Source organism: Haliotis rubra, unplaced genomic scaffold (assembly GCF_003918875.1).
Source record: "Haliotis rubra isolate DU_JTF1 unplaced genomic scaffold, ASM391887v1 Scf149, whole genome shotgun sequence".
Taxonomy (NCBI): Eukaryota; Metazoa; Mollusca; class Gastropoda; order Lepetellida; family Haliotidae; genus Haliotis; species Haliotis rubra.
Window position 1 is genome coordinate 291,965 of NW_025765436.1, and position 11,922 is coordinate 303,886.

Here is an 11,922-nt window from a genome sequence, read left to right on the forward strand (position 1 = left end):
CACTAGTTTTGTTATCAGTCACGTTTTTCCACAGTATTTCAGTCATATCACAGTGTTATGGATGAATAGATACTTTCTTTTTGCACACATGTCCATGATATATATACGCTGTGTATGAAGTTGTATGGTTGAACAGGTTATCATGACAGTGTCTGTAATACTGCCAAGTGGAAGATTGTTCTCAGTTCTCCAGTGTGAAAATATATGTATATTCTATAAATGAAAATACAACCACCTTGTACCCACTCACTACCACAGCTTCTTTCAAATAATCAAATCCAACCAAATAAATCGGGGTTCGCACAGGTTTGAAAAAGCCTGAAATTTTGACATTTTGCACTAAAAAAGGCCCTATATTTATTTAATTTTACCAGGAAAATACCTTGCAATGAAAATGTGCATTAATTTATCTCCAAAGCAAAGCTTTCCCAGAGCAGCAATGTAGCTACGAGTTATTTCCCTCTGCTTGCTGGTCCCGCAGTTGACCTTGAGTGTATTCAACTACATCTACCTACTGCGTATGTGTTCTACCTGTTTCTATAGTTCCTTAAGAATGTTGATTGGGCCTTACGACAGAATGGAGATACTATGCACTATTTTGGTTGTGTCATCCTACTGCCTGTAGTAGCTTAAAAGACTCAACCATGATCCATGCAGTCTTAAAAAAAAACACATAGATAAATTTGATTTATTTCTCTTCATGTTCATATTATTTTTCTGATACATATTTCCTTTCCTAAATACACCATAAATTCTATAAAGTGTAACAAAGCTTTAGGTGTCTGGGAAGCTTGAGGAATAGAATAATCTTAACAAGAACACAAGATTAGGGCAAATGTCAAGGCAGTATAGCACTTCACAGAATACTGAGTAACAGTCTACCACCGGGTATTCTTTGTCAAGTACACGTTCTTTCATATCAATTACAATAAGTAACCTTGGTAACAACTATCTATCATACACAATATTTGACATTGTAACACTATACCCATGCATACATTGTAGTCCTTAAAATAAGATACCATATAAGATTAAAAGGTACAAAATGTCATTAACATGAATATATTAGCTTACAGCTTGAATAGAAACTGGTTAATGTCAGTGGTGTCAAACCCTGAACATACAAGATAAACATTAACAACAAATACACCATACGATCTTAGGTATGATTCTAAACTGTCTAAAAATTACATTAATGCAAGGAGAACATACATTGTCATGACATGAACACTTGAAGTGAGTTGGATTTAATGCCTCTTGAACAGTATTCAAGCTATATCCGTCAGTATCAGTAACCACAGAAGATGCAGGTACAAGACATTAACCACTTGGATGAAAGCAACACAGGAATGGTACTGCCAGACCTAGAAACATATTCCAGATTCAAACCCATGATGCAGCTAATTGTGGCCAATAGGCAACTGGTGAGCCCCTCCAGGACATGAGAACTGGTTAATAAAGATGTGCGTATAGGGTTACCTGTAGCAAAATTAATACCATAGCACCTTTTGTATGATAAGTCTAAACATCACAGTGCACGAAGAGCACGAGTTGTTTTGATATGAACATTTGGATGTAATTGTGAGGGAATAATGCGTAATACTGCAGTCAGCAATGTTTATATTCCTTTAAATGATCAATCTGACTAGAGATTGCATGGATCATTACTCATACTTTCAAGCAATGATCCACAATCAGCTAAGTGACTGGACCAGATGATCGATGTTAGTCAACCCTTACAAGCAGACGTTACTGCGATTAAATTCTCACCAAAAATCAGCCAAAGAGTGGTACTACAATCAACCAGTCTGCAAAAGCAGAGTCAACCAAATATTTGTCAAAAAATATTACATTCATTTAGTTGAACTGAACCCTATTTACAAAGCTAAAGCAAAGGCAGTTACTGATAAAAGATGTGCCAGGTTCCCAAATGTCTGGGTATAAAACATATTATAAATTAAATAATTACATAACCACTTATATATGAGCATCTTGCTCCATATACAACATACAAGAGTAAAGTCCCTTCAAAAAAGGTTCCTCATCATAAATAAGATCCCTTCTTTCTCATGATTCTAGTGCTTGAAAACACAAACAGTAAATGCATTTATCAGGTTTACAGTTCTGAGTCAAGTAACTTACATCCTGAAGGACAAAATATGAACAAATTATCTAATGGTTTGTAAATGTTAAAAAGCAGCTCTCATAACACAAGCAGTAACCGCAGCTGATTGTCTACCAACATTTTTTGGATAAATGAGTGTCATCAAGGATTGGAAGTTTCGGGGATCAGTGTAGTGCTGTGTCTTATGCTGTTCTGGCCAGTTTTCCAGTGATGTTCCAGAGTTGCAGGAATGTCCAAGTGATGCAGGCTGGGGAGATCTTCACCTCCTGTGAAACCCCCAGAGAGGCAGGGATGGAAGCTAATAATGAGATGACTGTCACTACGATGCTGGTGACGTGAGAACACTGTCAGAATGGAAGGACCAGAAGGACCAGCAGAACCTAACAGAACCATCCCTACTGATGTCCCTGTTCTGGCTGCAGGACCAAAGGTTTGTTTGTTTTTGATCAGGCTATAATGTTTCAAATCCAAATAAAACAAAACACAGTTTTGACTGAACCTGTTTTGTAACACAGTCATGATAAATTTGTTTCTTTAAATAGAACTATGCCTTTTGTCACATTTCCATTCAACAATATGATCAAGTTAACTTATTGTTGTATATTTTTTTACTCTTGCATCTTATCACACTGTACAAATCAGTACAACAAGAAATACAACTTACGGGAACAAGCATAATTTCTTGCTTTACAGATTTTCTTGGTAGGGACAGCAAGTAAAGATTTTAGAGATATTTTCAAGTTATTTTCCAGAAACAAAACCTCTTATAGAACTTTCACACAAATACAGAACACCTTGTTCATTAATTTTTAAAATTAAGAGCCAACTTGTTCACATAACATAAAAGTCAAAAACAAAAGAAAGCTCCACATGAATTCATACATGACAATAACCACATGTCAGTTTCAAAATCAACTGGTCTTGGTGGATCTCAAGTAGTCCTCACCAAAACGTGTAATACTGATCACCAATACTCTGTCTTATTGTACAAGGTCAATACTTACTGATTAACAACATAAAAACAAAATCAAAGCAGGAAAATCTGTGTGTTCCAGATTTCCATCTCCATACAAAAGTCTATTCATAGTTTCCCAAAATATCACTAGATCATCGGGCCGGCATTTAATAAATCCCTCTTGGCTGATTTGACCCCACAATGTTTTCTTGCCTAAGGGATGTAACTCTGGCAATGTCAGTACATTCACCAACCAGTTCTAAGATACAAGTGTTAGGGACAGGTCACTTATTATTGGTGGTGGGATTGGTCTTAGGAATGCAACTGTGTTTCACACACAGCAAACAAACAAAGCCCTTTCTGAATATCTATATATCAGGGTGATATGAAAATACCCCCAGTCTGTTGAACTTCATAAGGTTTTGTTTGTTTGAATGTTGTTTAACACTGCACTCACAATATTCCAGCTATATGGCTGCAGTCTGTCAATAATATAGTCTGGACCAGACAATCCAGTGATCAACATCATGAGCATCGATCTACGCAATTAGGATGCGATGACATGTGTCAACCAAGTCAGTAAGTCTGACAACCCGATCCCATTAGTCACTCCTTACAAAAAGCATGGATTACTGAAAACTAATTCTAACCCGTACATTCACAGGTGAACTTTATAAAGAGAAACAACTACAGGTGCCATAAATGAGATATTACCAGAATCAAAGCATTTATATTGTATATTTTATTATTTCCTGTATATTTTCAACAATGTTCGATGTCATAAAAAGATTACTTTAAAACACTAGAACTGTGTAATGTTTTTATGCTTTACCCCCACCCTGACCCTTTAGCAATCCCACCTCTTCTGTTGTGATATTATTCCATGACTCCTACCTTAATCTCGCCAGCCCACCACCCCATATGATGAATATGACCTGTCCTTTAGTGTCCAACACTGGCTTGTACTTCAAAGAAATCCTGTTCTAAGATATAAACATAAAGTGGAGGGAAACTATGGACAACAAGTGGTACCCCAGGGAACTGCTGCTGTATCAGGTTGAGTCTGTGTGGCCCTTAGAGAGCTGGGTACAATGTACTGTAGTCACACAAGCAGAAGGGTATCTGTGGTTTCTATACTGTTTTTTTGTGCACACTCTTGATGCTGTGTCTTCAACTGCCATATGGAACTTGTCACTGGCACCAGAATGTTGCAGGAATGGCACGATCAAAGTCTTGTTGAGTCATATATATCACAATCTTGCAAAGCTGTAAAAGGAGAAAAGCTCATTTTTATGGAACTATCATTAAGACATGAGGTTGAGATGTACACTTGAAAACTATTTCACAAGAATCTTTAAACAAATCTGTTAACGCATGTCTCTTCCTTCATTTTTATCAATGATTTTATAAAACACTCTATAGAATAGAACAAAATAGAATACATGTATAACAAAAGCAATCAGAAAATCACTATCAAATCAGCCAATGTTATGTAACCAGAATAAAGACATAATCTTGATACTGGTGGCTGTGGAGGTGAGAAGACCTATAAAGCATGCACAAGGTGTGGTGTGGTGTGGCATGGTGTGTTTGGGCTTGTAATAGCCATGACTGATGCCAGTTATTTTTAGTGCTAGCCCACTGAGATACCATGCCTCAGTTTAACATGTATACCAAACTCTCCCACACACAGTATAATACCTGCAAACCAACCAGTCCTTGTTAAATCCCGATAATGCCCTGCTTCAGGCAGGGAAACAAGGAAGTGCCATCTACTGAAGTATTCTGGTATGTGAGCCGGGGATCGAAACAATCGACCTTATACTCAGTTCACTACACTTCAGATGGACAACACATTGGAAACAACAGGAGAACATGATATTCTACATACTGATGCAATCAGTCAAGGCTGTGCTATGAACAAAAACTAGCTATCACCTAATTGTTTGATCAGCATTCTAGAAGTGGGCGAGTCAAAAATGAAACATACAACTTTATGGATGACAACTTCTTGTTTATTGCATAGAGCAACATTTCGATGTAGATTCTTACATCAAGCTAAAAGTGACTTCAACCAAATGGTGAGAATGTATCACCTATAAAAGACAGAAAAGTCTCAAACACTATCACAAGCACAGCAAAGTTACAGCTGCAATGATGAAGCTGATGTGCCAGTGTTTCAGTTATGTAATAGCATATCAGCCTTCCTGTTGAGTGTAATGCTATGACTGCCGTTGAAGTGTAGGATTAATGTCCATTACAGTACTGAAACAGTGATCTTCCCTTTGTAGTCAGCCTACACACCACTGTTGTTAGTGACACCTTCATCTACAAACCTGAGTTAGTTATGCCTTTGTCTTAAAACTTGGCTCTTGTTCTCTCAGCCCTTGTCTATAAACCTGTCATTATTTCAACCTCCATCTCTAAAAACCGGGCAGTTTACAAACGAGAGGCCATCTGCAAAAAGCCACCTTTGTTCTACAGATCATATTAAGTTTAGAAATACAACAGTCACAGTGTTAGACAGGAAATGAATCTAACCATATCAGTACAAACCTGAAAGTGGCAGGTTCAACCTTTAAGGTGTGAGTCCAGAGCTGGCATGCTTGACTGGGTCGCTTCCTTGGCCTTCACGAACGATGTGGAGAGATATGTTTCAAATGATGGTAATGTCAACGGCACATCACTTGCCTTGACTGCGGTCTGGTCCGGCATCACTGTCACTTTCTTAATTGGAGCCATGGTCTTTAATCTTTCGAGGTTTTTCTTGTGTTTGGCACCTGCAGAATACAATATCTTTTGTCTGTGAAGGCAGGATCAATACACTTAAGGGCTGGAAATAACTTTAAAATTGCTTGTGTACTCGGGTCAGTGGCACATGTATAATCACTTGCCCTGATAATATTTCCACTATACAGGACGATTTTCTTGTTGATTTTTTAAATAAGCAACATGATGAACATTGGAAAGTCAACTGGACACCGGTACAGTGTGATATACAAATTTGAATGCCCGACAGAAAAAAACACTGGACTAGGACGTTGGGCAATGGGTTATTTCCACCCCTACACTTTGGTGTTCATTTCAAAAAAGTGAGAAAGTGAATGTTGTGTAAACATATTTCAAATATATCTCAGGAGCCACAAATAATCAAAGCAAACCAGCAACTGAAGCAGCTGCAACATTCCACACCAATGTGGTCTGAAGACTTACAATCAGTCAGAAACCCTGACTTCCCTTCTTACAACCAGCTATGGGATGCTGGGCACCTGGTCTAACCAGATGCCTCAATCATAAAGTTTAATGACAATGAAAATAAGGCAAACCTATTCATCAATCATGTTCTCAGTCCCTCCTACCTGATCCTGAGGCATCCAGCCTCTCTTGATTTGAAAAGGGCATGGGTTGACATATCAAACAGTAATGCATTCCTTGGGCATGCCAGAAACCAATTATTGTGATTTCAACTCCTGCCATCGATTATGTTTCTAGGTTTGTCGGGACCATACCCATGCTCTGGGTTTCATCAATGAGTTGAACGTCTGCATCACTTGGAGCTTTTCTCCGACATTAATGATTAAGTGGCCATGCCATGAAAGAATTGGAATACTGTTCATTAAACCAAAGTCACTTACTCACTAGCCACTCACTAATTCTAAGAGAGACAAAATAGAACATCTGACTCCTGATGCACCACGACCCATAAAAAAGTATGTTACCCCCAAGAGCCAATCATCTGTTAGCCTAACAGAATGGAATGCTAACATTTTACAGCTGTACCAGCCTTAACCCACATGAGTGGAGACGAGACTGACTGTGTTTGTTATTAGCAATACATATGCAGTTTGCTACTCCCCACCTTCTCTGTGTTTATCTAGCTGCTCCTGGGAGTTGACCTGTATCTTGCAGAAGCCACAGTATAACATCCCAGTCGCCTTCGTAGGCCCAGCTTCTGCAATAACCAGATATTGGCACATGTACTATTAACATGCATTGACTATCAAGGGTAAATCGACTTTTACCACAGTAGTAAGTACTGCTGGACATGCTCAACTATTTGTGGGAAGTGGGCATCATGAGCGAGTTGCGTTTTATGCTGCTTGTAGCAATATTCCAGCAATATCACGACAGGGGACACCCGAAATGGGCTTCTCACATTGTACCCATGTGAGGAATCAAACCTGGGTCTTCAGCATGATGAGCATATGCTTTAACCAATAGGCTACCCCACCACCCGTGGGCATCATGAACTCTGGGGATGCCAATATTGGTCATTGGTTTTTGGTACTCTATGCTCTTACACAAAATACACAGCTGTCGGACATTTGCACAACACCATTACAGGTGACTACAGCAGCCACCTCACCCTGTAAATAGTGATTTACTTTCACTGTGTCACTCATTCGTATACACTGAAGTGACAATATAACTCTAGTTGACACATCAGTTTCCAAGCAGCAGAAATTACTCAATCTTTGGCTGTTTTTCCTACATATATTATTATAAAAGAATACACAATGGAATTTAGAAAGTGGTTAAATGTAATGCATTTTCTATTTGGGATTACACTTTCCTAGTAAAGTACATATTCTAGTACTTTGCTGGGTTGAGTCCCATCCAGGATTAGAACCCACACCGTCAGAGTCGGCACCTAATTGCCAGCACACAAAGTCAGCCCTCCAACCCCCTCAGCCACTGCAGCTTCAACATGAGATGGGACTCAACCAAACAAACAAGCACAAGAATCTGTCCTTTACTAAGAAAGTGTAATCCCAAATATAACATGTCATATAAAGTCATTCTTCATTATTTGTTTGATTAACTTTAACATGATTCAGTACAAGCTGCATAACATAACAATAGCCTGTGACTGCTAAAAAAATATATGAGGAATTGTGTTCCCCATAACTGAATGTGAAGGTAGCCAAGCCTTACATCTAGTTCACTGAATGTTATAACAAGTTTTGCATAATTATCTCCCTTACCACCCTGGTTTTCTTCTTTAGGTTTCTCTAAGTTGCCATGCACAATCTTCATCCTCTTGAAGTGTTTGCTGCCGCTGTAGTGTTGCTGGGCCTGCACAGTTGAATTGAAGACGATGTTGCACAGAGAACACATCCCTGCTTCTGCCCCATCTGTAGACTTACGCTTTTTCACACTGCCAGGCTATCAGGGAAATAAATCACACCACATCAGCATATGTGATCAAGTGAATATGATTTTATGTCACCTTTTTCTAGTAATGAGCGTAAAGGTTTGTTCCTCCACCTCCCACCATAACTATAGTGAGTGAGTTTAGTTTTACGCCGCTCTCAGCAATATTCCAGCTATATGGCGGCGGTCTGTAAATAATAGAGTCTGGACCAGACAATCAAGTGATTGCATCGATCATGAGAATGAGCATGAGCATCGATCTGCGCAATTGGGAACTGATGACATGTGTCAACCAAGTCAGCGAGCCTGACCACCCGATCCCGTTAGTTGCCTCTCAAGACAAGAATGGGTTACTGAAAGCCAATATTCTAACCTGGAACTTCACGTGTCCCACCATAACTATAAAGCAATACTGACCAAACTGACCAGTAGTTAAAAACATTCATTAGCCCTGATGAACAGGAACTATCCCTTACTACTGCACTTACATTTTTAAACATCTATCTCTATATATGATAAAGTGACGGTTAGAAGTTTAGTCTGTGTTAAATACAGTGGCTTTGATATAGATAAGGCTTCTCTTCCGGGTTTAAACAAGCCGCTATCCCCACGCAGTCATTTTTAGCAAGTATTAGTGCTTGAATGATTACGAATCTGTGTTGTATCAAAGGCAATTACATCTTGGCCTTCTCCTCTACTTGAACATGCTCCATTGTTACTAGTAAGAGAGCCGCCCGGCAATACTGGATGGACACAAACTGCTGCTGTTGTGTTGGCTCACCTCTTGTTCCTGTGAAACTGCACCTACTCCTGGTGTGCTCGTCAGCCCTGGAAACAGTATCAAAGCTGCCTTTTGACAATAATAAACTAAAGTAATCCTTCGGTAACACTACGTATTCTTTATGTAGAACAAACAGTTGAAACACTGTGGGTGACAATTGTGTTGGTGTAACAGTGCAGTATATGACAACTTGTCAGCTTATTGATATGTAACGCCACCTAATGTTGAACCCACCTCCGTGGTGTAGTGGTTAGAGCGTCCGCCCGGAGAGAGGAAGGTCGTGGGTTCGATCCCCGACCGCGTCATACCAAAAGACGTTAAAATATGGTACTTGTTGGTCCCTGCCTGGCGCTCGGCATTAATGGGTACAACAAGGACTGGTCGGCTCGGAGTCAGTATAATGTGTCTGAGTGGGGTATTCATTACTATTCATGCTTCACTGCGGCATGGTATCTTAGTGGGCTAGCACTATAAAACCAGCTTAAGGCTAATACAAGCAGCCGCACATACACATACACACACATGCACGTCGTCATATAAGCGAAATATTCTCAAGCACGACATTAAACCCAATTTCACCTCACCTCACCTAATGTTGAAGAGAATAAAATCTGCCAAAATGCTGATGTCAGAGGCTTTCAAGGGTAAGTCTTACACCATGGTGACCCTAGCTAAGTTTTCAGGAGATTACAGGCTTATGACAGTTCAAAAATCAAATATGATGAAACATTCATCACAGTGACATATTTGCTTGTATAAGGAGGTTTCCCTTGAAGTTGAAACAAATCCACCTCTTTTCGCTCATTTAAGCCACTCTCCCGCATTTTACAAGAAGGGTTCAAATGAGTCCCAATTTTTTACTCAAGTACCTAAGGTATATAATTCAAATCATACTTGATTATCCGATAATAAGAAACTGTTACATATGCTTGTTTGTGTTTTCATAACTGACAGAACAATCAACCGGGTGAAATAAATTATACACATTAAAACTCAACTGTTTCACATTAGCTGAGCAGTACATCTCAACAACGACATATACTATGTTGTGTAGGTTTGCTCTGTTCCTCCTACTGTTGTGTTCCTCTACATTAAAGATTTTAACTTGTACAACTAGCAACAGGATATTTTCTTAAACAACATTTTCCAATGATGGGTATAAAAATAGCAATATTATTTGGTACGGGGTATAAATTGCCATGTACCATACTGACATTTAATAGACAATTCACGATTTGGGTTATTTTGTCATTCATTGTACTCGTTTCATCTCAACTGAACTCACCCTCCACAGGCAGTCCCGCAGCCATCATCTTCTTCTTGTGAGCTTTTCCCTTCATATGCTGCTGCAGCTGTTCCGGGGAATTGACAGTGAGACTGCACACTGTACACGTCGACATTATGCTCCTCAAATCTATAAAATTGGAAAACAAATTATCCTCGTGGAGTCCTACATATGCACAAAGCAATCTTAACACCACAACAATCGTAACTCCCATACTTTAACACAGACCTACAATGGCCATAGCGTTAAGTTTGATTTAACTTTCAATATGTATAAGTTGTAATAGCTGAAAAGAATATTAAAAACATCTGCCTGGACTGACTTGTGATTATTATTCTCATATTTCAGTATCATCATGTTTTAAGGGCTTTTTGATTGCAGGGTGTGTTCTTCAGTGGATAAAATAATCGCCCTATTTTAAACAAATATGTAGGTACTAATTAAATCTGTTTGGATCTTTGTGTTTATGAAATCTGTGACAGGAGACACATGGTAGACAATGGCAGACATGACAGGGTAAGAGTTCCGCCCATAACCCCCGCTTGAAATGTATTCTATTTATTAGGATTATTTTGAGGGTTTAGGGTTAGGTTTGGTTAGATTTTAGGTTAGGTTTAGGGTTAGGGATAGGCTGTTTATAAAAAAACATAGGCATATTTTCTTAAGCATATAATGATTTTAAACAATACAGGGGTTACGGGCGGAATTTTTTTCACCATGACAGTCTTGGTAGACAACGGTACACATGGCAGTCTTGGTAGATAATGGACATGATGGGGACTGTTCCCATGGTAACAGTAATTCAGGTAAAATTATTTTTGCTACCACGAATACAGGACACACACCTAATCTGAATATCCATGATTATGCTATCAAAAATTGTCCTAAAGGATTAAATATTTAATAGCCTGATAATTATGTTATTTGTAGTCTTAGTCTGACATGTCTGTAGATGCTAATGTTGAACAAAATCCACCTCTGAATAAGCTAGAAGCACCGACATCAAATACCATTAGTGGCATCCCGTATTTGCCACTGCAGGACTGACTCGGACTAAACTACAAATGTTACACGGAACGCATTCTAAAATACCAAAAATGGCACCATAAATTCAAGATCTATCAGCCTTGTTTGAAATATCTACGTAATTAAATCTAGAACACAGAAACAGGTTCACACCAACGAACACAAGCACACGATTAGAACAAACAAACAAGAATTATAGCATGTCAGAACGAACCGTAAAAACGTCAGTTTTGGCGTCTTTTGATTAATTTTCTGCGTTATCTCATAGCATGTGTTGATTTCCGGAAGTCAATACCGGCCTCGTTGTAGCGCGGAGATAATGGAGTGCTTCACTGCCATTGGTTCATTTTGTTTTGATTTCCACTGAGTTAAAATTCTAAGTAGCTTTATTGATTAAAATATCAAATCAATAAATTCAGATGGGTGTAGTTTTTTTTAAACATTTAGCGGATTGTTACTTTTCTAAAGAGTCGAGAAGAGGGTTGGAGGACGAAATAAAACAGTATGTTTTATTGAACTGCATGAACACGGGAATTTAGAATATTAAATGTCCTATCATATTGTGTAAATTGAACTAAAAGTATCTTTAAACGATT

The 11,922-nt window shown here is 38.7% G+C and overlaps 1 protein-coding gene across 1 annotated transcript; it reads right to left on the reverse strand.

The window, feature by feature from the left end:
* Positions 1–3,810: 3,810 nt before the first annotated feature.
* Positions 3,811–11,626, reverse strand: LOC124269962 (zinc finger protein 346-like). Its single transcript, XM_046704960.1, has 7 exons — positions 11,541–11,626; positions 10,301–10,429; positions 9,016–9,062; positions 8,066–8,246; positions 6,940–7,032; positions 5,637–5,860; positions 3,811–4,346 (listed from the first exon to the last, which is right to left on the reverse strand). The coding sequence occupies exons 2-6, from the start codon at positions 10,413–10,415 to the stop codon at positions 5,652–5,654; spliced, it is 645 nt and encodes a 214-aa protein (XP_046560916.1). The 5' UTR covers positions 10,416–10,429; positions 11,541–11,626; the 3' UTR covers positions 3,811–4,346; positions 5,637–5,651.
* Positions 11,627–11,922: the final 296 nt, after the last annotated feature.

Excerpts from the sequence above, each read along its gene's own strand:
- LOC124269962 (XM_046704960.1), bottom strand. The coding sequence starts at position 10,415 with ATGTCGACGTGTACAGTGTGCAGTCTCACTGTCAATTCCCCGGAACAG. Across the intron at positions 8,247-9,015 it reads CAGTTTCACAGGAACAAGAG|CCTGGCAGTGTGAAAAAGCG; the intron begins GTGAGCCAACAC and ends TTTCCCTGATAG. Across the intron at positions 7,033-8,065 it reads TAAAGAAGAAAACCAGGGTG|AAGCTGGGCCTACGAAGGCG; the intron begins GTAAGGGAGATA and ends TGGTTATTGCAG.